At 41.2% G+C, this 27,510-nt stretch overlaps 1 protein-coding gene and 1 pseudogene across 6 annotated transcripts in view; one reads left to right on the top strand and one right to left on the bottom strand.

The window, feature by feature from the left end:
- KLHL7 (kelch like family member 7) overlaps positions 1-13,025 on the bottom strand; it is a 68,816-nt gene extending 55,791 nt beyond the window's left edge. Inside the window, exon 1 of one of the 6 annotated variants that reach the window (XM_036122907.2) lies at positions 12,943-13,025. Coding sequence is in view for 1 of the 6 variants with exons in the window: in XM_036122904.2 (XP_035978797.1) it covers positions 12,646-12,765 (120 nt within the window). In the remaining 5 variants the exon portion in view is untranslated. Of the gene's footprint in view, positions 1-11,994; positions 12,153-12,645 lie in introns of those variants that run through there. The other 5 variants (XM_036122904.2, XM_036122906.2, XM_036122909.2 and 2 more) reach the window with 5 other exon arrangements.
- A 10,365-nt stretch (positions 13,026-23,390) lies between these two features.
- On the top strand, positions 23,391-23,781 carry LOC144379668 (small ribosomal subunit protein uS14m pseudogene; annotated as a pseudogene).
- Positions 23,782-27,510: the final 3,729 nt, after the last annotated feature.

Below are 27,510 nucleotides of genomic sequence, written 5' to 3'. Positions count from 1 at the left end.
CCATTAATAAAACAGCAGAGTCTTAACTTCTAGCTTCATTAGATTACAACTTCTCTCTCATTGGGCAAAACTTGTAGGAGAGAAAGATGAGCTCAATATACCTCATTTCCTTTCCTTTGGGTGAGGTGAAGGTCACACATGTTTTCCCAGCCCCAGCCCCTTTGCCCTCTGTTCCCCACACCACATACAGAGACAAACTCACACACATATATAAATGTGTGTGTGTGTGTGTGTGTGTGTGTGTGTGTGTTCATTCTCCTCCTTTCAGGGAAAAGCCTTATAACAGTGGTTTTCAAACTTTTTAAGCAGCAGAATCCATTTTTTTTTTCTTTTTTTTTAAAGATTTTGTTTACTTATTTGACAGAGACACAGCGAGAGAGGGAACACAAGCAGGGGGAGAGGGAGAGGGAGAAGCAGGCTTCCTGTGGAGCAGGGAGCCTGATGCGGGGCTTGATCCCAGGACCCTGGGATCATGACCTGAGCCGAAGGCAGACACTTAACGACTGAGCCACCCAGGCGCCACCAGCAGAATCCATTTTCAAATGGTGTGATTTCACATAATATACAGAGACAAGGGGCAGATGGTTTGGCTCAGGTCATGACCTCCAGGTCCTGGGATAGTGTCCCACATCGGGCTCCTTGCTCAGTGGGGAGCCTGCTTCTCCCTCTCCCTCTCCCGGTTTGTGCTCTCTTTCTCTCTGTCAAATCAATAAATGAAATCTTTAAAAAAATAAAAAAACAAACATTTAAAAAAATTTACAGAGACAAAATGGTTTCTATATAGTCAGACTTAGCCTGGCAACCAAGGGATGGAAGAAGCTCCCCTCACTGTTAAGCTTAATGATTCACTCACAAATATTTTGCTTCTGATCTCAGCAATTAGTCTTTCTGGAGGTGGATTCTGCTAGTTTAAAGATATGAGGACCCAAAAGAAGAATGCTTCAACCAAGTGACAGAAAAATGTTTTTACAGAATTAGAAGTTAAGACTACAACCTGGGAATTTTGGCATCCTCCTGGCACTGGGTAAAAAGAACAAAAGTTATTACATTTGGTTAGGTGCCTGAACCTGGCCATGAAGGAAAGAAAAAAAAAAGATTTCTGTTCTCTATGGGACAGAAGACAGCTGGAGCTCAGGGGATCCCCTTGGGTACCTTCTTGTCGTTGGGAAAGAAGAGTCCTCTATGGTTCTCTTGAATTCCTACATATCTTCCTGGACATGCCAAGAAGGCAAGGCCCTGACACTTTTTACCTGGGGCACCATTTCTCAGGGTTATGTTGGCAGCAAGGAATCATAAGGGATGTGATAGTCTTCCCCATAAGAATAAGGAATAGGCTTGCTTACTGTTTGCTATAATATGGCAGATTCCTTAAGCTCAGTGTTCATTCTGTAGCGACAACACAAACCCACTGTGTGTATAACATCCATCTGGGCCCCAGTGGGTCATCCTCAGTACTTGTGGGGCGAGGGGAACTGACACATACATGTGGATGCCCATGATGCTGTGCTGTGAGTAATCAAGTCTGTTGTCTCTAACCTAGGAGTCTCATGTCTTCTGCCAGCATCCATTAAACAGCAACAGGCTAACTAATCAGCTTATAAATACCATAAAATCAAATCCCAGGCCCTCTGCTGGTACTGCTAAATCTAGTAATAAATGTTAATAAAAGACTAAACTGACCCTATACAGGCAAGACCAAAGGTTCAAGGCACCTAGGAATAAAGGATTAGGTCACCCCATCAGATAAAGAATCTTGAGGAGTTGGCTAAAGAGAAAGAATAGGAATAGGCAGTGAAGGAAGAAATCATGAATAATAAAAACATTAACAAATAAATCATAAGCAATGAATGTGGCTTCTATTTTTATTTTCATCCTTGCTCTTATATTTATATAAGTTTTAACTATGAAACTTTTCCCTCCACAATCATATAAAGAATCTACTAAGACTTAGGCCTTAGAATCTTGAAATGATGAAACTTGATGACTTTTTTTAATGGATTCTGGCAATCTAGCATCCAGTTTCCTGCCTATTAGAACCCCAAGCTCCCATTTCTGGAAAAATTCCTCATTATGAACTACGTTGGTGAGAGGCCAATTCTCAGAGCTTGCCTCTCATTATGGAAGATAAAAGTCAGTTATTTCTTCTGTTCACTCAGCACAGCCTAAATCTGGCAAACAATCTAAGGCCAGCCAATTATATACCTACTTTCAGGATTTTAAATTTTGAGCAAATAATAGAAAGAGGGAGGAAGAACTGTCTTTGCGGCAGCGGCAGCTGCGGCAAGCAGTCAAGACTGCCCCTGCCCTGTAACTGACTCCAGGGTCTCTGAAACCCAGCTAACACAGAATGCCAGGGTTTCTGCTTGTCTGCCATGCCTGCTCATCTTCCAGCCTGTGGTCAATACGGTAAGTTCCTGATGTTCTTGCAATAAATTATTTTGACTTAAGAGAGAACATATTTTGGTTGCCTGGTAACCAATAATTCCAGGAGATTCACTGTGATAACAGTAATACCAACAATATTTGATAATGCTGAATCATTTATCAAGAGTTTTCAGGGGCACCTGGGTGGCTCAGTTGGTTAAGCATCTGCCTTCAGCTCAGGTCGTGATCCCAGAGTCCTGGGATCGAGCATTGGACTCCCTGTCCAGCGGGGAGTCTGCTTTTCCCTCTTCCCCTCACCCCGCTCTTGTGCTCTCTCTCAAATAAATAAATAAAATCTTAAAAAAAAAAGAGTTTTACATTCTCTGTCTCACTATCCCCAACATCAGTAAGCGAGGTCAATATAATATTATGATCATTGTTGTGCAGATACTAACATAAAAGGCTAAAGAAGTTGTGACTTGCCCAATGTCACACAATTAGTGAGAAGACAGAGCTAGGATTCAAACCCAGATCTATTTGATTCCAAAATCCATCTTATTTCCACTATAGCATACTGTTTCCCATAGCAATGAGTGACTAAAGGCAACACTACTAAAAGAAGTTTTATAGAAGATACAAAGCCACTTTATTTTTTTAAATTTTATTTATTTATTTGAGAGAGAGAGAGAGAGCACAAGCAGTGAGAAGGGTCAGAGGGAGAGGGAGAAGCAGGCTTCCCGCTGAGCAGGGAGTCCGATGCGGGGCTCGATCCAAGCACCCTGGGATTATGACCTGAGCTGCAGGCAGATGCTTAACTGACTGAGCCACTCAGGTGCCCCACAAGCCACTTTACAATAATTTTTCATGATGAACGCTTACAGTATAATATTAAACTGTGATTCGATTTAAGTGCAATTCAAAGAGAAGTTCTAAAAAAAACTCATTTAATCCTGGTATACCATTTTCCAGTAGGTTAACCTGATATTAAGTATAGAATTTATGATATTTAGCATAGATGGCATTAAGAATGTCTCTCTTAAATATTAATCAACCACATTTTTGACAGTTTAACAGAACGTAACTAAATTACATGCTGTATTATTATGTACTAAAATATTTAATATGCTGGCTATTTCAAAGATACGAAATTTTGTAGTGGTTTTTCACTGGAGTAGCTACCTGACTTATAATTCTCCCCTCTCAGGAAATGGCCTCAGTACATAAAATGAATCTTTCAAGACATGTTTGTGCTACATGACCTTGTTCTCCTTAGCATAGATAATTGATTCAAAGGGTTAACACTCCACCCAAGCTAGGTCTATCAGATCCTCTCTATCCAGGATTTGAAACTCTGAAAGAGAAACAGTTAGTGGTAGTTACAGCTGAAGTCCAACGAAGGCAGTGTCCCAAAGGCTAGAGGCCTTTGGGGTTGGCATGAAGAGTTCTTGCATCTCCCAAATCTTGACTGTCTTTCTCTTCAGAAGGAATTTTAACACAATCATGTCTCCCTTAAAATACGCTTCTGTATTCATTCATTCAACACACATGGGGTAAGTGTCATGATGGTAGTATGCACTTTATACTACTGGAGTTTATTTTTTTAAATGTGGAGATCAATATATGTTTAGTTTTTATTTAAATTCCAGTTAGTTAACGTGCCATGGAATATTAGTTTCAAGTGTACAATGATTCAACTCTTCTATACATCAACTGGTGCTCATCACAACTGCCCTCCTTAATCCCCTTCACCTATTTAACCCATTCTCCCCCACCTCCCTTCTGGTAACCATCAGTTTGTTCTCTATTATTAAGAGTCTATTTCTTGGTTTGCCCCCCCCCCCCTTTTCCCCTCTGCTCATTTATTTTGTTTCTTAAATTCCATGAACGAGTGAAATCATATGATATTTGTCTTTCTCTTACTTATTTCGCCTACCATAATACTCTCTAGCTCCATCCATGTTGTTGCAAATGGCAAGATTTCACTCTTTTTTATGACTGGGTAATATTTTGTGTGTGTGTGTGTACACACACAACATCTTTATCCATTCATCAGTCAATGAGCACTTGGGTTGTTTCCATAGTTTGGCTATTGTAGATAATGATGCTATAAACACTTTGAATTAGTATTTTTGTATTCTTTGGGTATATACTACTGGAATTTAAAGAACATTAATCCCATCCTGAAAAGCCTAGGCCATACAGAAGGCAGGTCCCTCTCCATCTACTCACCACTTTGTCCCTCCTTTGTCCTGTAAAATCTGCCCCCTCCCCCACCACTCCATTAAAACTTAACTTGCTAAAACCACCAATTTTCAAATCCAGGGGACACTTTATCTTTTTTAGCCTCCCTACTACATTTGATACTCCTGACTGTCTCTTCTTTGTAACTTGTATCTTGGTTTGAATGACATTATTCCCTGCTGTCTTTCTTCCTTCCATACCTTCATCTCCAATGCACTTTTCTTCCTATCCTTTAAAATGTTGGTGCTCCCCCAGAGTTTTATCTTCTGTCCACTTTCCTTCTTACTCTGCCCTCAACCTCTAGGTGTTATCACCCATACGTATGACATCAACTATTTACGTAACAAATATTTGAGCACCTATATTGTAGATGTTGGCAATATAGCACTGAATAAGACAGTGTCCCTACCCTCATGAAGCTTAGAGCCTAGCAGCAAAGACATACTTTAAAATAAGAAGTCATTCTTGCCTTTATATAGATGATCAGTGCGTGAACGAAAGGAATGGAGTATATATAATAGAGGCTCTTGACATAATATAGGGCATTCAGGGAGGAAGTGGCAAGCACGAGGAGGAGAGAAAGAGAGTTAACAGGCATTGTTACAACATTTCAGGCTCTGAAGGAAGACAGGTGCCTGGAGTGAAATGGCTAAGAGAAAAGTGGTGATCTGACTGAAACAGGTTGGGATTACGTCAGACAGGACTGTGAAGACCTGGTTAAGAATATATATTCATTACAAATCCATGATAATTAACCTCAAAAATACTGCCAGCCATTATACCAATTCTACTCTTCACAAAAATTACTTTCCTCAACCTCTAGCTTCATCTTCCTCCTTCATTTTAGTGGATGATCTCATCTCCTACTTTTCAGAGAGAGCAAAGGCCTCTGGACAGAAACTCCTTTATTCTCCTGATTCCAAACACAACTATATACTAATCTCTCTTCCTTCCCACTCTTATGGAAGAGAAACTGTCCTCCTCCCAAAAGAGATTAATTACCTTTACTTTAGATCTCATCTCAGGAATCATCTATCAATTATCCATTCTGTCTCATATACATTCAAGCTCTACACCTCAAATGAATTCTTTTTTAAAAATTTTTTAATTTAAATTCAACTGAATTAACATATACTGTATTCTCAGTTTCAGAGTTAGAATTTAGTGATTTTTAAGCACACTTATATCTCTTCAATTTAAACAAATAAAACCAAATGAACTTCATTTGACTCCCCTACTTCCTTCAGGGCCAAATTTCTCCAATAAAGCTGTTTCAATTGTCTCATATCTTACTCAAGATAATCTGACTTCCATCTGTCTCCCTATCAAAACAACACTCACTACAGTCAATTAGCTCTCCTGTGTCGCTATATCCTGATTTCTCATAGGCTTCAAAATTTGCCATGCTCCTTCTGAAACAATTTCTTCTCAGATTCTGAAAACTCTCATTTTCCTCTTACTCTTCTGGCCATTTTTTTGGGGGATGAGGGGCCTCCTTATAGGCTCATTCCTTATCCTTGACTCGCCATGGTTTCAACAAAGAAGTTATCTTCCATCTGCAGATAATCAAAAATTAACACTTAAATTTTATTTAATTTTTATTTTTTAAGATTTTTTATTTATTTATTTGACAGCGAGAGCAGGAACACAAGCAGGGGGAGTGGGAGAGGGAGAAGCAGGCTTCCTTGGGGCAGGGAGCCCGATGCGGGGCTCGATCCCAGGACCCTGGGATCATGACCTGAGCCGAAGGCAGAGGCTTAACCATCTGAGCCACCCAGGCGCCCCACACTTAAATTTTTTTTCAAGATTTTATTTATTTGAGAGACAGAGAGAGAGTGAGCACGTGCGTGCACACACACAAGTGGGAGGGAGGGGCACAGGGAGAGGGAAACAGACTCCCATGAGCAGGGAGCCTTACATGGGGCTCCAACCCAGGACCCCAGGATCGTGACCTGAGCCGAAGGCAGACGCTTAACTGACTGAGCCACCCAGGTGCCCTTTTTTTTCTTTTTTTTAAAGATTTATTTATTTTAGAGAGAGAAAGCGGGAGGAGGGGCAGAGGGAGAGGGAGAGAGATAATCTTAAGCAGACTCCCCACTGAGCTCAAGCCCGACAAGGGACTTGATCTCAGGACTGTGAGATCATGACCTGAGTCAAAATCCAGAGTCACATGCTTAACCGACTGAGCCACCCAGGTGCCCCTAAAATAAAATTTTTTTGAAAAAGATTTTATTTATTCATTTGAGAGAGAGACAGAGAGAGCACATGAGCAGGGGGGAGAGGAAGAGGGAGAAAGAAAAGCAGACTCCCCGCTGAGCTGGGAGCCCAATGTGGGGCTCGATCCCAGGACCTGGAGATCATGACCTGAGCCAAAGGCAGACGCTTAACCATATGAGCCACCCAGGCGTGCCGACCCCCCCCCGCAAATTTTTTTAAGTAAACTCTACCATCAACATGGGGCTCGAACTCACAACCCTGAGATCAAGAGTTGCACAAGGTATGACTGAGCCAGCCAGGTGCCCCACGAATTTACACTTTTAACCTGTAACTCTCCAGACCTGTCAATTCATCATATGTACCTTAATGTCTCATGGGCACTGTAAACTGAACATATCTAAAATACAAACTATAATCCTTTCCTCAAAGCCTTGATCCTTTTCCAGTATCTCCTAGTGTCACCATCTACCTAGTTATGCATTCTAGAACCCTAGAGGTCATAACCGAAAACTTGTATTGAATCCCTCAGCATCCAGTCAACCACCACTATCATAATAGCAACAAAAATAGCCAACATTTATTGTGAACTTATCAGATCCTGTTTCAAGTTATCTTAATTTGGTTATCTAATTTAGTCATCACAGCCACATGTGGAAGTTATCACCAAGTCCTGTCAATTTTACCTCCTAAATTTCTTGAATATGTCACCTTTTCTTCATTGCTACTGCTGCTACCACCTTAGTTCAAGGGACCGTCTCACTGAGCTACTGAACAACTTCCTGTTTGGTTTGCCAACAACCACTCTGAGAACTCCCTCATTTGCCACAGATCAGGAACTATCTTTTTCAAAAGAAAAACAAATACCTGCAGATCCCTCCTCTCTCTCTCTCCCTTTTTCTCTCGCACAACACACATCTGAAGGGGTTTTAGAATAAAGGCAAATCCTCCTAACTTGACTTAGGAGACTGTGCATGGGCAGGTCTCTAGCTACTTCTCCAGTTTCATCTTACACCATCCTCCCCCTTATGTTCTGTGCTCCAGTCATACTGGCCTTTAATCAGCCTCTTGAACTTGCCATTCTATGGTAAGTAGGTCTCTGACTCAGGGCCTCTGCATCTGCTGTTCATCGACCTAAGAAGCTCTTCCTTAAGGTGCCTAATTAACACGTACTCTTATTTCAGCTCTCAGTTCATTTACCAGTTCCTTGGGAAAATCTTCCTGATTTGATGGTCAAATCATCCAATCATACCCCTCACTGTATCACGTTCTTCTCTTTAATAATACCTACCACTGCTGCAATTTTACATTTCTTTTGTGTGACTGCTTGACTAATGTCTCACTCTCCTACTAGACTAAAACCACATGAGAGTAAGGACTGTCTGGTTTTGCTCATCACTGCAACTATAGAATCTAGCAAAACGCCTAGCATGCAGTGGGTCTCAGTAAGTATTCATCCAAATGGATGAGTTAGAAAGCCAAACTGAGCTAGAGGAGTAAGTCAACAATGAGCCAAAAAAAGGTGGGGGGGGGGGGCAGTGAATCTACCCACCCTCTGGTTTTAACAGTGGGGAGAGAGTTATTATTTATAGAGGAATGTTGAAACTAAGAATAGGTGAACTGGTTTGGATGGTTGGTTTAAAAGTTAGAGAAATTAAAACATGCCTAAATGCTAGACTCAGGTAGAGAAGGAGAAGTTAAAGATGCTCAACAGAGATGGAATAACCAACAATATAACTTTTCTGACTAGGCTAATACTGAGGGAGCCAAAGCCCAAGTGAAAGAACTGGCTTTAGATGGAAAGGAGGCAGCTTCTTCACTGTAGCAAAATTAAAAACTGTCAAAATAGGTGTATAGATATGGTGATGGAAATTTAAAAGTTAGATAGTACCAAAATAATGTCTTTTATTTATTTATGGTATCAAAAGAGGGTGATCTATTGAAAGTGAAGATACAGAGACAGGACTCATTTTAGAGGAAAACAGTAAAATAATGGAGATCACCAGTACTGACAGCTGAGTTGAAATTAGGACTTAACTGGCAAAGAACTGCCCAGTAATGGGATATTTTCCAGCTGTGCTTGGAAACCTTGCACAAAAAAGGTAAATAGTCATCGATGCTTTTTACCAGACGGATGTGAAAAAAGGATGGAAGGTCAAGAAAGCCTGGGGCATTGGAAAGGGAGTGAAGAGAGATGATTATCTCCTAACCTGGACAGACAAAAGGAGAAGACAGCAGAGAGTTAAAAATAGGAAGGTCTGGATGATGGGAGATGACAATGAGAGCTGTTGGAATTAAATGAGACAAAGCATGTAAAACACATTGCACAATGGCTGATAGAAAAGAAATGCTCAAGAAGTGTTTCTATTACTGAGGATTTAATGCAGAGGGTACAGATTATTCACAAGAGACCCTAAAGATTAATGACTAGTAGTAACTTACAATCTTGAAGAGGTGAGTGTACAGAAGTTGATTCATTTTTAGTTACTAAGTAAGCCCAGCTGACTGCTCAGCATCCATTCCTTAAATCAGTTTTGGTTCTCTCACATAATTCTCAATAGGTCTTTAACATAAGCTTCTAAATTCTAATTATGCTTTAATTCACTTAACACGAGGAAACTGTAAACTGTAGTGGTACTAAGGAAGGTCTCAAAACATATCCCTCAAATGTTAAGGGTCTCCTAGACTTCATTAACACAAGAGCAAAAGCAATTAGATATGAGCAGTAGTGACTATGACCTAGCCCTGCTTTGTAGAGCTCCTCTGTAGTGTATCAAGTAATAAAATTAATCTAAACAAAAAGTTAGGATAATAAAAAGGTGCTCAACCTAATTAAATAAGATGCTACTATATACCCATTAGAATGGCTAACATTAAAAAGACTGACAATACCAAGTGTTGATAAGGAGGTAGAGTAAAAACCTAATACATGGCTGGCATGAGCATAAACTGGCACAACCTTGGAAACTGCAGGACAGTATCTATTAAAGCTGAGTGTAGCATAATCTATGACTCCACAACTCCACTCTTAGGTATTTCCCAACAGAAATGCATACATGTGCACATCTAAAGACATGTACAAAATATACAAAAATGTTCAAAGTAGTACTATTCTTCATAGTGCTAAACTAGAAATAATTCAAATGTCCATAATGATAGAATGGATAAACTGTGGTATATTTCTACAATGGAATACTAAATACAATGAGGATGTACTAGAGCTACATAGAGCATCATCCTAAATCTCACAAAAATAATGTTAAGCTTTCTGAAACCAAGACTCAGGAGTATATACTGTATGATTCCATTTATATACATTTTAAAACAGGAAAAAACAAATCTATGGTGATAGAAGTTAAAACAGTGGTTACCTTTGGGGGGTGGCTAGTGATTGAGAAGAGTGTAAAGGGGGACCTCTAGTGTACTCTTCATGTTCTATTTCTTGTTGGCAGTGGTATGTCTATTTTGTAATAATTCATTGAGCTGCATGTTTATGATTTGTATTCTTTAATGAATCCTATACTTCATTGGAAAGCTGACTTTAAAAACAAAAGGCTAGAAATGACTGCAAGGATGATGAAGGAAAAGGCTCCATAAGAAGCTGAGGCTGCTGGCTCTGAAGAACCCCCACTGGCCACTATGTATGGAGTTGGCTGCTAGGCTAGCAAGAGATGAAATGACCTAAATCATATTTATCTAAGATCACAAAACTAATTAACGGGAGAGCAGGAACTGGAATTCAGACATTCTAATTTCACCGCGTTCTCAACTTCCTGTAAGAATGTTTCTGGGTGTGTACAGAGGGGTCCTTGTCATCCAGGCACTCATTATTCTGATCCCCAAAGTAATGAGGTCATATGGGGAAGCAAAAATAGTCACAACATAATATTCACTAAAGAACAAGAACACTTATAAAATTGGTTCTCACTCAAACATTCTTCCGCTGGCCCAGACGGGTTTCTATTTCTGCTAATTCCCATCAACTGCCCTTGTCAGTCATTCTTGGTGAGTCTCTCTTGTGTTATGATGTTATACAGAACAATGTGAGTACAACGTAAATCAACTGCAGAGTGAAACTGCACATCTTGCAAAAGATGCAGGATTCCATGAAGTTGGTAAAAGTTCTATTGGAGAATACCCGAATAACATGTAAAGCCATTGACAAAGAGAGAATCTAACAGATTAAGGTCAGTTAACCACTGTGGAAGAGATCCCTGGTTGTTCCACCCAGCATCTATTTTCCCCTTCCTACTAAGTAACAGTAACAGCATCCTGATTGTTCAGTAACTTTATTTCTAGCTTACCAGTAAATAAACAGATGTTAATATACTCTAAAGCTAAGTCTAAGGACGGGATATGAATCAATTTTTAAACCCAAAGAGCTGAACATACAGTTTCAGAAAAATCCCCTCTTCCTCAAGTAAACAACTGATGCTGCAACCCAGCTCTACATAAGGAATGAGGCAATGCTTCACCATGCTGGCGTTCATAGACAAAACCACATATCCAGGGGGAGTGAGAGGGCTGTTGGAAACAAATTTGAGCACTGGTGAAGGCTGTTCACCCTTTATAAGCAGACACTTGTTAAATGCACCAGTAATATGAAGTCACTGGTGTTGTAAATATAAAAAGGTTTACATGAAAGGAACTTGAACGTATACATGGAAATAGATACATGAAAGTAAGTTACACATAATACTGAATTCAGACGTTCACAGCTACTTCAGCACAAAAGCCAGGAAAGATTTAAAGGCATTCGGACAGGTATCTACTGCATTCATGCACCACGCCAGGCGCTGATGAACAAAGACAAGATCCCGGCAGTCAGAGTTTGCTTAAAGAAACCAGAAGCTAGTATCTTCATACAAATCTCAAATTCCTGTACTGTTTTCCATATTCTCATCAGAACCACTAGATAAGCAAACGAGGTTTTGCTATTATTCATACATCCTGCTTTTGTCTTCTTTAAAAACAGAACCACGGTTACAAAACAGAAACATTCCTGCATCTCCTTAGATGCGTATTTTTTAGAATAAAGCTTACGGAATAAAAAAAAGTAACCAAGTGACTTTTCTATGCTCTTTGGTATCAGATGTTATGGAATTAAAAAAACAAAACAAAAAACCTCTCTAGTCTACATTCTCCGTGTTAAAATCCATTCTTTTCATAACCCACCTTTCGCCGACGTGAAGACTTTCATTAATGCGCCACACATCAAAGACAGAACAAAGAGCTCCTCTTAATAACAGAGGCGCACAGGGGCCTTAAAAGACTGCGCGGCATTTATCGGTGACTGTTTCTGCTCTAAATTAACACGTACAGGAGGACTGTCTTCAACTAGCTCCACCCGGCTAACACAGAGGAGGGGCGGGGATCGTTTATTTAGAGTAGCTGATTTCAGGCCAGCACTGCTTCTCCCTTCTTTAGGGGCTTCGGGTTGGGCTGTGCCAATGGGCTTCTTCGCACAAGATCTCACGACACCTTAAAGCGGCTCGCCAATGGAGGGATCCTCGCCTCACAAAGAGATAACTAGGGCAGAGCTGTTATACAACCGATACGCGACGCCGAACGCCAGCCCGGGGAGTCCCCCAGGAGTGTGACCTGGGAGCCACAGCATCCGCAGACGAGGAGACGCTGCTGCTCGAGAACGGGTTAACGCGACCCTCTGCTAAACAGCAGCTTGACTAGCGTGCGAAAATGGGAGGAAGGGCGAGGACCGAGGAAGAGAGCCGCGATCCACCGGGCGCGGTTTCGGCCCAGGGAGCCAGGGGCGCGAGTCCCGGACCCCCTCCCCCCTGGCGTCCGTCACTCCCACAAAGGCGGTACCTGTTTCCGCATGTTATTCATGACGCCCATGAAGCCCGCCAACAATTTAGCTTCTTCTCGAGCAGCAAGTTTCTTCTCGGTCTTCTTCTTGCTGCTCTTCTCCACCCCGGAGGCTGCCATCCTCCGTCAGCTCGGTGCACGCCCGGGGCTGGCCGGGCCGAGCGAGGGGTTGCACGCTCCGGGCACGCTGGGGCTTCTGTTTACCAAACAGCGCGGCCGGGACTGCGGCTGCAGCGCCCTGCTGCCGGCGCGGCCACTGCGGAAGGACAAGGCCTGGCGGCCCCCTCAAAAACTCACCGGGAGGCGACGTCGCGGGCTCGGCGGCGTCCCGACAGAACCGGAGCCGGGCCGAGGAGTCTGCGCACTTGGCTCCGGGGGCGGGCGCGCTCGGAAGGGAGCAGGGGGCGGGGCCTGCGCGTCACAGCGGCGCGCCGCTCCCGGCGACGGGGTGCGGGCCGGTGTCTTTGTCGCCGCCGGCCGCCGGCGGAATTTTCACTGCCAGCCGCTCCGGGGGCGTGCGTGCCCTTCCGTTTCCCCGAGTCAGGTTTTACAAATTTAGATTACGGGGTGAGATTTTCTTTTTTTGGATAGGGAGGCGGTATCTCCTGTTGGTGTAAGCACCAGAGGAACCGGGTTGGTGTTCTCCTCCCTGCAGCATCACAGACTGGCAAATTGTAGACGCTCAATATGTATTTATTAAATGATGAAAGATTATCACGGACTGCAAGTGAAAGGCATCGTGCATGGAACACAAGAGTTATTTGCTTGGTATTCGTAAAGCAAAAACACACGATCCCGTTGGTGTCTCCCGGATGTGGAACGCCTGCTTGCTTAGGCTGGTTTACGCAGTGTTTGAGAGCAGATCAGGTGTCAGCTCCAGAAATCCTCAGTCCAGTTAGTCTTCCCCAATATTCTACCGTGACGCGAAACTCAGTCACGGAACTCATGAAGAGGATTTTTTTTTTTTTAACTATAATAATCTGTTCTTTCGAGTGTATGCTAATAATACAAGATTATTTGAAATGGTACATTATTTTACATTCTGAAAATTTTCTACATATCCTTTTAATTTTCTACCTAGGTCTATATAGGCATATACGGAGACATAGTTCGTGGAAAATAACACTATTGAAGCATGCTTTCTCTTGAGGACAAACAATATACAATAACTCAAATGAAAGAGCAGGTGGCATATAAGCCTCCATTTTTATGAAAGAGTAAGGCATTTATGCCTATGTGCACTTTATCTTTCTTCCGTTAATCTAGAGGTTCTCGGATCTTCTATTTCAATAATTTGAGGTTCTAGAGTGGACCCTGGCAAGAGAAACCATTTGTTCCTCATGAAATGAGAAACAAGGAAAATTTTGTTTATTAAATGACCCAGAACACTGAAGAATAAGAGTGTATTTAAGCATTTCTTTTCATTGGGCTGCCTGGGTAGCTCAGTTGTTAAGCATCTGCCTTCTGCTCAGGTCATGATCTCAGGGTCCTGGGCTCGAGCCCCGCATTGGGCTCCCTGGTCCACGGGAAGCCTGCTTCTCCCTCTCCCACTCGCCCTGCTTGTGTTCCTGCTCTTGCTATCTCGCTCTGTCAAATAAATAAATAAAATCTTTAAAAAAAAGAAATGAAACATTTCTTTTCATTGAAAGAAAGTGGAAACCCGTCTTTTAACTCTAAGGCCTTGGGAGACACTAAGGATGTAGGATTCAAAGGCAAAAATGCAGGTGATGAGATGGAATACTATTCTGTAACAAAGCAAAAGAAACAAGGAACAGCAATCATCCTACTTGATATTGAAACAGTTATTTCACATGTTGCAGGATATACCTCATTTTATTGTGCTTCATTTCATCGCACTTTGCAGTATTGCTTTTTTTTTTTTTTTTTTTTACAATTTAAAGGTTTGTGGCAACACTGTGCTAAGCAAGTCTATCAGCACAATTTTTCCAACAGCATTTGCTCACTTTGTGTCTGTCACATTTTGGAATTCTAGCAGTATTTCGTATTTTTTATCATATTTGTTATGGTGCTCTTGATCATATGCTGCTCAGTGATCTTTGATGTTACTAAACCAATTGTTTTGGGGTGCCACAAACTGCCCCTATGTAAGATGGTGAACTTAATAAATGTGTGTTCTGACTGTTCCACCAACCAGCTGTTTCCCTGTCTCTCTCTCCTCAGACCTCCATATTCCCTGAGACACATCAGTATGGGAAGTAGGTCAATTAATAACCCTATAATGGTCTCTAAGTGTTCAAGCAGAAGGAAGAGTTGCAGGTCTGTGTCACTTTAAGTCAAAAGCTAGAAGTGATTAAGCTTAGTGAGGAAGACATGTTGAAAGTAGAGGAAGACATGAGATAGGCTCAAAGCTAGGTCTCCAAACTAGGTACCAAAGTTAGGTACCACACTGTGGGCCAACTTGTGAATGCAAAGGAAAAGTTCTTGAGGGAAATCAAAAGTGTTACTCCAGTGAACACACAAATGATAAGAAAGTGAAACAGCCCTACTGCTTATATGCAGAAAGTTCTAGTGGTCTAGATAGAAGATCAAACAAGTCACAGCATTGCCTTAAGCCAAAGCCTAATCCAGAGCAAGGTCCTAACTCTCTTCAATTCTGTGAAGGCTGAGAGAGGTGAGGGAGCTACAGAAATTTTAAGCTAGCAGAGGTTGGTTCATGAGGTTTAAGGAAAGAAGTTTCTATAATGTAAAAGTGCAAGGTGAAGCAGTGATGATGTAGAAGCTGTAGTAAATTATTTAGAAGATCTAGCTAAGATAATTAATGAGGGTGGCTACACCAAACAACAGATTTTCAATATAGGTGAAACAGTCTTCTATTGAAAGAAGACGCCATTTGGGACTTCCATAGCTAGAGAAGAAAAATCAATGCCTGGTTTTAAAGTGTCAAAGACAGGGTTATTCTCTTGTTAGGGGCTAATGAAGCTGGTGACTTTAAGTTGAAACCAATGCTCATTTACCATTCCAAAACTCCTAGGGCCCTTAAGAATTATGCTAGATTTACTCTGTCTGCACTATACATGGAACAACAAAGCCTGGGTGATGGCACATCTGTTTACAACATGGTTTACTTAATATTTTAGTCCCACTGTCAAGATCTGCTCAGAAAAAAAGGATTCCTTTCAAAATATGATTGCTCATTGACAATACTCCTGGTCACTCAAGAGCTCTAACGGAGATATGAAACAACATTAATGTTGTTTTCATGCCTGCTAACACAGCATCCATTCTGCAGCCCACGGATCAAAGAGTAATTTTGACTTTCAGGTCTTATTATTTAAGAAATACATTTCATAGGGCTATAGCTGCCATAGATAGTGATTCCTCTGATGAATCTGAGCACAGTAAATTGAAAATCTTCTGGAAAGGATTCACCATTTTAGATGTCATTAAGAACATTTGTAACTCATGGAAGAGGCCAAGATGTCAACATTAATGGGAATTTGGAAGAAATTGATTCCAATCCTCATGGATGACCTGGAGGGGTTCAAGACTTCAGTGAAGGACAGAACTGTTGATGTGGTGGAAACAGCAAGAGTAGATCCTGGGGGTGCGTGGGTACCTAAGTCACTTAACCGTCCAGCTCTTGGTTTCGACTCAGGTTGTGATCTCATGGGTTGTGAGATCAAGCCCCGTGTCAGGCTCCCTGCTCAGTGGGGAGTCTGCTTGAAGATTCTCTCTGTCTGTCCCTCCCCTGTGCTCTTCCTCTCTCTAAAATAAATAAAAAATCTTAAAAAAAGAAATAAAATAAAATAAATAAATCTTAAAAAAAAAAAGAAGGGAGGCTGAAGATGTGATTGAATTGCTGCAATCTCATGATAAAACTTTAATGGATAAGGAATTGTTTTTCATGGATGAGCAAAGGAAGTTGGTTTCTTGAGATGGAATCTACTCCTGGTGAAGATATTGTGCAGATTGTTTAAATGACAACAAAGGATTTGTAATATTACATAAACTTAGTTGACAAAGCAGTGGCAAGGTTTGAGAGGCTTGACTCCAATTTTGAAAGAAATTCTACTATGAGTAAAATGCTATCAAAGATCATCACATGGTACAGAGAAATTAGCTGTGAAAGGAAGAGTCTATTGAGGCAGCAAACTTCACTGTTGTCTTATTTTAAGAAATTGCCCAGCCACCCCAGCCTTCAGCAGCCACCGTCCTGACCAGTCAGCAACCATCAACACTGAGGCAAAACCCTCCACCAGCAAAAAGATTACAGCTCACTGGAGGTTCAGATGATGATTAGCAATTTTTAGCAATAATTTTTTTTTAAATTAGGGTATGTACCTTGTTTTTTTAATATATAATGCTATTTCACACTTAATAGTCTTCAGTATAATGCACAGAGGTTAAGCATGAAACTTTGCCTGATGCCAGTCAAGCACCCCCACTCTTTAGTTGTTCAACTTTGGACAAATTGCTCAACTTCTCTCATGCCTCAGTCTCTTTATTTATAAGAATAGAACCTGCCACATGTAACTGATATAAGGATTACAAAAATGCTTAGATTGGTGCCACCCTGAGACAAACAATATTACTTCACTCAGTTAATAATTTCACTACTATTATTTAATCCAGAATTCCCCAAAATGTGTTCCTCAGAATTCTAGGGCTGTGAACCACTGAAATAGGATCCCCACCTCCCCTACCTCCCCCTGAAATAGGATCCCTGTGATTACAACTTTGGGAAATAAGATATATGTTCTTAGAGAAAATCCACAATATATTTGCATATGAAGTGTTTGGCGAGGGCTGCTGTACCTATTGCTTGAACCTACCAATTTGCCGTAGTATACTGCCTTTTGAGGTATCAGGTTAGCCCATTCCTATTTTCCATGGATTATTCAATCCTTTATCCACGTGTAGTATGGGGCCTAAAGAGGCTCTTGTTCTGTGGGACTTATACTTGGTACAGCTTATTGGATCACAGTTGAACACCCGAATCAAAGATAGCCAATTAATAAAGTGGAGGGAAGAGCAATTAGCTTCTCTCTGGAAAATGGACAGATAGATGTTAGTGAGCTGGCACTTAGCAATTCTACAGGGAATATGTAACAAACTATAGAAATGATCCCTGAAAGTATAGTCTTTCTACAGGGAATATGTAGAAGGGGCTCAGGCAGCCATCTCCGGGCCATGTGCATCGAGAAGCAGAAAAAGGCAGTCTGCAGGAACTGCATAGAGAGAAAAACAAACAAATAACTAAGCAAAACAAAACCAGAAATCCAAAGAGAAGTCAAAGGAGAGACCAGGTGGGGTGTGTGTGTGTGTGCGTGTGTGTGTGTGTGTGAGAGAGAGATAGAGACAGAGACAGAGACAGAGATAGAGACAGAGATAGATAGAGATAGAAGGAGCTACAGTGAGGTTAACTGAGCTTAAAATTCAGGATCTCTAACTTTAATAGACCCCTGTCAAGTTTGGGGTCCTAGCAATGCGTTCATATGGTCATTTGGTTTTGTAAAATTTCTAAAAGATATTCTAACCATTATAGGTTGAGTCTGTTGTCTCATTCTACTCTGATTTTGCCTTATCATATTTCTTTTACTATAAAGTGGTATTGGAGTGGATGAGGACTTCTTGGGAACTGACTAAGAACAAATTGAGTTGGGGATACATTTTGTTGGGGGTTAGTAGCATATACTTTTGTGGATCATAGTTACTTCTATATAATTAGGTTATTTTTAGCCCTTCTGATGTTATGTGTGACTTCCAGTAATGGTCCCTGTGTCCACTGTGCCAATGCAAAGATGTAGGGCCAGAGATCTTATCACAATATATCCTACAGTGCCCAACACTGAAAGTGTGTAAGGAGTGGAGGACAAACAAGTTTGAAATATATAAAGCCAGGAGCTGATCTGTGCAGAATTCTTTCACATCTTCAGATGTGTAAAATTGTAAGCAAAAGATTTAGTACTCATTGAATTCTAGTCAAAAATGGTATAAATATACTTGTCATGCATATATTTTATAATAGAGCATGTAAGTTACAAGTGTGACCTCAACTTGCAAAATGGCAGAGTAAGGACCTCTGAAAATCCATTCCCCCATAAAAGTGACAAGAACACTGGGAAATTGTCAAAATCAGCTTTTTCAGATTGCTGAAAATTAGCTAAAGGCTTGCAGTAATCCAAGGAGTATTTTTCTGCACCTTGTTTTCTTTCTTCAATATTATGTTTATGAAGCTCATCTATGTTAATACTTAGAGCTTTAAGTATCATTTTTTTTTTACTACAATATGATTTTTTACTGTATCAATATCCATCCTTTATCCATTTTCCTATTAGGGGACATTTAGGTTGTTTAGACTTTTTTCTATCACCCAAACATAGCTACTCATATATAAATATGTATCTCCTTGTGTATATGTGTGACATTCTAAGTAAGGTCCAGGTGTGGAATTGCTTAGAGAGGAAATATGCATTGTCAACTTTACCACGTTTTATCAAAATGCTCTCCAAAGTGGTTGTACCAAATTATATTCTTGCCAGCAATGGATACATGCTCAATAAACTCAGAGCCCCAATTTTTGTTTACACAGCTCATAATCATAAATGGTAAGGAACTGCGGGACTTAAGCTGACAATTAGTCTTAATTATCGAAGTCATTTTTCCTTCAATAAAGTCAACAAAAATCAACATTTAATGAGAACTTACTATATCGTAATCACTGTTACATATTTTCTCTATATCACTCCCTTCATCTTCATGGCCCTGTGAGCTAGGCACTGATAAATCAGACTTCACAAAAATTAAGAACTTCTCTTCAAAAGTCATTGTTAAGGGAATGAAAAGACAAGCTACAGACTGGGAGAAAATATTTGCAAATCACATATCTGATGAATGACTCATTTCCAGAATATGTAAAGAACCCTCAAAACTCAATAGGAAGAAAGGAAACAATTTTGGGGAGAAAAAGACAACCAAGCAAAATATTTGAACAGATATTTCACCAAAAAATATATTTATAGATAGGAAACAAGCATTATTAACTATCAGGAAAATACAAATTAAAACCAAATAAGATACCACTTCACACCCAAAAGAATGTCTGAAGTTAAAAAGATTGACCACATCAAGTGTGTGAGGATATGGAAAAAACTGATGCTCTCATACATGGTCAGTGGGAACATAAAATGTATAACCGCTTTGGAACACAGTTTGGCAGTTTCTTAAAAGTAAGCATATGCTCACTAGATAAATCAGTCATTCAACTTATAGGTATTTACCTCCAAAGAAGTGAAAGTATATGTCCTGCTAATATTTGTAAAAAATGTTTATAGAAGACTTATTTGTAATAGCGTGAAGCTGGAAACAACTCTATGTTCAACAGGTGAAGATATTAAAAGAAAGTGATATATCCATACAGTGGAATACTGTGCATCAATAAAAAGGAATGAACTCTGATACATGCAAAAAATGGATGAATATTAAAATAATTTTTTGCTGAGTAGAAGGCAGGCAAAAAATAGTACATATTGTATGAGTCCATTTATATAATTCTAGACAATGCAAACTAATCTGTATTGATAGAAAGCAGATCAGTGGTTGCCTGGGCTATGGGTTGGGATCAGGGAGGGACAAAAGGGAAGGATTACAAAGGGGCATGAAGAAAAATTTGGGAGAGCTCTAATGGTGATGTCAGCAAGATGGCTGAATAAGATCTCCCTTTCTTGTATTCCCTCCTCAACAACAACCATTTGATATCCATCCATGAGCAAAAGTGCCCTTGTGGAAACTACAGGATTCAGTTAGGAGATTGTGAAACTCCTGTGCAGTCCAAGAATTAGGAGAGCTGTTTGGGAGGATAGGCCTGTACCCAGGCAGCTGACCTACCTACTGTAGTTCCAGCCCTAGACCCAAAAGAGCTTCATACTCCTAAGACTCAGCTACAGCCTTGTTTGGCTTTGGTTCTGCTACCAGCACCATACACCACAGGATCTGGGAGGGCACTTGCCTACTTGTGGGTCGAGTAATAGACATACAGACCTCAGTCTAGGCTGTGGACCCTGAAGTAGCCCTTGAACTGGCTTCTGTCTCTCTTAGCCACAGTCCAGGAGATCCTGGAGAACACTGATTTAGGCAATCACCCACAGATGAGAGAGCCTTTGTGGAAGTCCAAGCGTCCAGCAGATAAGATCCAGCACACCACTGGAGCCCAAACATACAAAATTCAAGCCTGAATGCAGTGGTGAGAGTAAGAGGAATGGACTCTACCTGCATCAACCTTCCCACAAGGCAGCCCAGCTCAGTACTAAGAGAGCCCTTCTCAGCTCATGATTTCTCCCATAGGAGAAAGTAAAAGCATGTGAATGAACACCTGACTTTCCTACCTGTTCAGGATGTTGCCCAAAAGGCCCATTTCTCTCTAATCACAATCCAGAGTACTGAGTCATGAGCTGCATGATGGGGGTGGGGTGGGAGGGGTGAGGGGGTAGAGGTGGTGCGTAGCTGGGAGAATAGCAGCCAGGACTCAGAATGACTGTGCGTAAGGGACACAGATCCTCTAACCCTGACATGGACTCCATTGGGAGGCTTGCCCATGAGCCACTGGGGATGCCTTGCATGCAGATCCCCCTCAATATTGCCCACAGGTACCCCCAGCACTCTATGTGCCTCACCCACACAAACTCCCACCCCATGGCCAGCTCCCTGTGTACACTCCCAATGACAGGGAGAGGGAGCTTTTGCAAACAGCTAGTGAGCACATGCAGAAAGTCCAAATCTGTAAGCCTGGGAGACACCACAAACTTGAGAATTTAGTACCTCCTTTGGGAAAGCAAAAGGGAAGCTATCAGCACTTGATCTGGTGCTTTGCAGGACCCAGACAAGGCATACGAGTTTAAGAATTCTGCCACAAGAGGAAGCAAAAGGCATGAGGCAGGCATATTCATAGAAGGTCTGAGAAAGCCTCAGAAGCCCTAGCAGGACTGATGGGAGGTATCGCTCTTCCAGTCAGTCAGGAAAAGACTGGAGAAGGTGACTGCTACACAAATGTAAAGATAGCAACGTGAGACTTCAAGAAACATGAAAAATCAAGGAAACATGACATCACCGAAGGATCACAATTTCTTTTTATTTTTAATTTTTTTAAAGATTACTTATTTATTTGAGAGAGAGAGAGTAAGCAGGGGGAGAGGCAGAGGGAGAAAATCCTAAGCAGACTCCAAGCTGAGCATGGAGCTTGATGCAGGGCTTGATCTCACAACCCCGAGACCATGACCCGAGCCAAAATCAAGAGTTGGACACTCAATTGAATGAGTCACCCAGGCACAGCCCCCCATTTTTAAAAGTAGGCTCCATGCCCAGCATGGAGCCCAATGCAGGGCTCGAGCCCACAACCCTGAGATCGAGACCTGAGCTGAGATCAAGAGTTGGGCACTTAACCGACACAGCCACCCAAGCGCCCCTCACAACAATTTTTCAGTAATCAACCCCAAAGACATGAAGCTCTGTGATTTACCTGATAAAGAATTCAAAATAACTGTTTTAAGGAAGCTCAATGAGCCAACAGAAAACACAGGGACAATTCAATGAAATTAAGAAAACAGTACACGAACAAAATCAAAAGTGTACCAAACAGATAGAAATCATAAAAAAAGAACCAAACAGAAGTATTGGAGCTGAAGAATACAATGAATGGAGTGGGGAAAAAAAAAATGCAACAGAGAACATCAACAACAGAATGGAGCAGAGGCTGCTGGGAAGATGGTGGAGTAGGAGGACGCTGGGCTCACCTTGGGCAGTGTGGCCACCTAGAGAACACCCACATCAGCATAAATAACCCAGAAAGCAACCCGAAGACTGGCAGAACAGACTCTCTGCAGCTGGGTGTAGACAAGAGGCCACAGCACAGGGGATCTACCCCCTCCGATAATGCTCTTGGCAAGATCCCATCAAAACAGTGCCACAAGCCTGGCAGTGTGCAAGCAGCCCTGACAAGGGCCAGCACCAGTCCAAAGTGAGTCCTGCTCCAGGGAGAGGGAAGATAACTACACACCAGTCTGACTGCAACCCCAGCAGTGGGCGGGGGCAGGCAGCTGGTCTGACTGCAGACCCCACCCACCAATAAGGGCTTCTCAGGGCACAGCACAGGGAAAGTGCCCTGCAGTTTGGCGCTACTGCATCTCTGGCAAACACCTGGTCTGACTCAACTCAAGCCCAAGGCAGCCCCTGACTGGCCCTCTAACACTGCAGGCACCAGACTTTGCCCACAACAGGCAGAGAGCCACCGCAGGCTGGACTGAAGGCAAACACAGCTCCGCCACAGCGGCAGGACACCCCTGCAGCAACACACATAGGAGACACCCCTGAAGACCATCTTCTGGTGAAAAGGAGACATTGCACTGGGGGGCACTACAGGACCTCTTCTTCATAAAGCCACTACCTTCAAGTGTGGGAGACATAGCTGACTTTCCTAACACTTAGAAACAGACACGGCAATAGACAAAATGAGGAGACAGAGGAATATGTCCTAAATGAAAGAGCAGAACAAAATCATAGCAAGAGACCTAAACAAAATGGAGATAAGTAATATGTCTGATAGCAAATTTAAAGTAATGCTCATAAACATACTCACTAAAATTGAGAAAGGAGTGCAGGACCTCCATGAGACCCTCCACAAAAAGATAGGAGATCTAAAAAAGAACCAATTAGAGATCATGAACTCACTAAATGAAATTAAAAATAGACTGCCTGGAATAAATAACAAAAAAGAGGAAGAAGCAGACAACATGGCTGCTTCCGTGCTGGGCTCTCTGCTGCGGACTGTCTGGCAGGTGGTTCCTTCATCACCTTCAGGCCAAGTTCAAGGTTATTAGGTAGACTGGAAAATGTTGCCTGATGTGAAGAGACGAAAAATGGCCTATGAATATGCATATGAGAGGCTACAGATCAATTTACTCAGGAAGAATACCATTTTGCCAAAAGATCTTCAGGCAGTGGCTGATGGAGAAATTGCTGCCCTTCCTTGGGATACCTGTCCTGTTAGAATCTGAAATCAGTGTGTTATGACGTCCTGTCCATGTGGTGTGAAGCGGCACTGGAGGCTTAGTTGTATTGTCTTCCGTCACTTAGCAGACCATGGGCAGCTGTCGGGGGTCCAGCGAGCAATATGGTGACCCACTCCGGAACCTACTGAGCAGGAAAACCAGTTCTGGCAAGAAGAGGCTTCTCTAATAGACGAAAACCTAGTTTTATAGGGGTCAGTATGGGAGCCTAGTCTACCTGATGCTGCCTGTAGTTAAATTACTTTTTAATTTTAAATTAAGAAATTTAGAAGTTTCATTCTGTCAGTGAATTCTGGCTATCTGTGAATTATCTCTTCTCTTGGACTTAAAAATGAACCATACTGGGGCGCCTGGGTGGCTCAGTTGTTCAGCGTCTGCCTTCGGCTCAGGTCATGATCCCAGGTCCTGGGATTGAGCCCTGCATTGGGCTCCCTGCTCCATGGGAAGCCTGCTTCTCCCTCTCACACTCCCCCTGCTGTGTTCCCTCCCTTGCTGTGTCTCTCTCCGTCAAATAAATATATAAAATCTTAAAAAAAAAAAAATGAACCATACTGTTTCCATACATAGTACAAGGAGTAGAGTAATAAAAAATATTCTGTGAAAATTAAAAAAAAAAAAAAAAGAGGAAACAGAAGAACGTATCAGTAACCTGGAGGACAGAGTAATGGAAAGTAATCAAGCTGAGCAGATGAGAGGCGGAAAAAATACACAAAATGAGAATAGACCCAGGGAACTCAGTGACATTGTCAAGCATAACAGTTGCATGATAGGGATCCCAGAAGGAGAAGAAAGAGAAAAGGGGGCAGAAGATTTATTTGAAGAAATAATAGCTGAAAACTTACTGAATCTGGGGAAGGAAAGAGAAATTCAGATCCAGGAGGCACAGAGAGCCCACCAACCCAAGGAGGTCTGCACCAAGACAAAAAGTAAATAAGATGGCCAAAAGTAGTGATAAAGAGAGAATTTTAAAAGCAGCAAGAAAAAGGAGAGCAATTATATACAAGGGAAACCCCCTAAAGCTATCAATGGATTTTTCAGCAGAAACTTTGTAGGCCAGAAGAAAGTGGCACAGTATATTCAAAGCACTAAAAGGGAAAAAAATCTGCAGCCAAGAATACTCTATCCAGTAAGGCTTTCATTCAGAATAGAAGGAGAGATAGAGTTTCCTAGAAAAACAAAAGTTAAAGTTATTCATGGCCAGAAGCAAAACCAAACATGTCCCCATCACACACAATTCCATTAACCTGTGGGTCTCAAATCCACAGTCCAGCCACCCTCCTGCCCAAGTCAGCATGCACTGCCTGCCACCTGCTCAATGCCAAGTCAACATGTCTTCACCTCAGATTGACAAGGACTAAAACTGACACTAGTCCCCTCAAATTCCAGCCCCTGTGCTCAAGTTTATTCACAAAAGTGGGCATAATTATAACAGCAGAATGAAGCAACCCAAATAGTGACACTAATGCTGTGGAATATATACTGGATAAAAGAAGTGTGCTAGGCTGAGAACATCTCAACAAGCACATCAAAGAACAATACAAACAGCATGATTCTTGTTTACTAAAAGAAACAAACCTGGAAAAATAAAACAAGATGAAATCAGAGAGGGAAACAAACCATAAGAGACTCTTAATCATAGGAAACAAACTGAGGGTTGCTGGAGGGGCATGGGGTAGGTGGATGGGATAACTGGATGATGGGCATTAAGGAGGGCACATGATGTACTGAGCACTAGGTGTTATATGCAACTGATGAATCACTGAACTCTACGTCTGAAACTAGTAATACACTAGATGTTAATTAATTGAATTTAAATTAATAAAAAGACCCCCCCCCAAAAAAAAACAACAGAATGGATCAAGCAGAAGAAAGAATCTATGAAGCAGAAGACAAGACGTTTGAAATTATCCAGTCCGAGGAGAACAAAGAAAAAAGAATGAAAAAGATTGAAGAAAGCCTACACAAACTATAAGATACCATCAAAAGAAGTGGCCTGCGAGTTACTGAAGGCACAGAAGGAGAAGAGAAGGAGAAGAGAGGGAGAAGGGGGCAGAAGTCTTATTTAAAGAAATAATGGCCAAGAACTTCTCAAATCTGGGGTGAGATTTGGCCATCCAAGTTCATGAAGCTTATAGGTCTCCCTAAGAATTCAATTAAAAAAGATCTCCAAGACACACAGTGTAATAAAACTGTCAAAAATTGAAGACAAAGAAAATAGCTTAAAAGTGGCAGGAAAAAAAGAAGCTTGTCTCTTACAAGGGAACCCCCATAAGTTGATCAGCCAATTTCTCAACAGAAATCTTAGAATAGCAAGTGGGATGATACATTCAAAGAGCTGAAAGAAAAAAACAACTGCCATCCAAGAATACTTTATCCAGCAAAGTCATCCTTTAGAAATGAAGGAGATAAAGACTTTCCCAGACAAACAAAAACAGGGAGTTCATCATTACTAGACCTGCCTTGCAAGAAATGCTGCAAGGAATTTTTTCAAGATGAAATGAAAGGATGCTATTTGGTAACATATGAAAATATACAACACACAGGTAAAGTTAAGTATGTAGTCAAAGTTCAGAATATTCTAATAGGATAATATAGTGATGTGTTTACCACTTAACCTTAGTAAAAAAGTAAAGGATAAAAGTATTAAAAATAACTATAGCTACAATATTTTGTTAATGAATAAACAATATAAAAGGGGGAAATATGTGACATCAAAAACATAAAAGGGTAAAAGATAGAGTTTTGGTATGCAATTAGAGTTAAGTTGTTATCAATATAAAGTATACTATAAATATACCATGTTTTATATAGACTCATGGTAACCACAATGCAGAAACCTACAGTAGATACACAAAAGACAGAGAGGGAGTCAAAGCATACCACTATGGAGAATTATTTTTTTTTTTTTTTTTTTAATTTTTTTATTGTTATGTTAATCCCCATACATTACATCATTAGTTTTAGATATAGTGTTCCATGATTCATTGTTTATGCATAACACCCAGTGCTCCATGCAGAATGTGCCCTCCTCAATACCCATCACCAGGCTAACCCATCCTCCCAACCCCCTCCCCTCTAGAACCCTCAGTTTGTTTTTCAGAGTCCATCGTCTCTTCATGGTTCTTCTCCCCCTCCGATTTCCCCCCCTTCATTCTTCCCCTCCTGCTACATTCTTCTTCTTCTTTTTTTCTTTCTTAACATATATGGAGAATTATTAATTCACAAAGGAAGAAAGTGAGAGAAGAAGAAAAGAACAAGAGAATTACAGGGGCACCTGGGCAGCTCGGTTGGTTGTGCGTCTAACTTTTGATTTTGGCTCGGGGTGTGATCATGGAATCACGGGATTGAGTCCCACATCGGGCTCCGAGCTCTACTTGGGATTCTCTCTCCCTCTCCCTCTGCCCCTCCCCTGCTCTCTCTCTCAAGTGAATAAATAAATCTTAAAAAAAAAAAGAATAAGAGAACTATAAAAGAGCCAGACAAAATGAGTAAAATGGCATTAGTAAGTCTTCTGTATCAATAATTACTCTAAATTTAAGTAGACTAAATTATCTAATCAAAAGGCATAGAGTGGCTGAATGGATAAAAAAGCAAGACCCAACAATATACTGCCTACAAGAGGCTCACTTCATCTTTAAGGACACACATAAGCTCAAAGGAAAGGGTTACAAAAAAAAATATTCTGTGCAAGTGGAAGCCAAAAGAATGCAGGGATAGCTGTACTTATACCAGACAAAATAGATTTTAACTCAAAAGCTATGACAAGGGACAAAGAAGGTCATTATATAATGATAAAGTAGAAAATTAATCCAGAGGATATAATGATTGTAAATACACATGCACT

Source organism: Halichoerus grypus, chromosome 12 (assembly GCF_964656455.1).
Source record: "Halichoerus grypus chromosome 12, mHalGry1.hap1.1, whole genome shotgun sequence".
Lineage (NCBI taxonomy): Eukaryota > Metazoa > Chordata > Mammalia > Carnivora > Phocidae > Halichoerus > Halichoerus grypus.
This window is presented reverse-complemented; position numbering and strand designations above follow the sequence as displayed.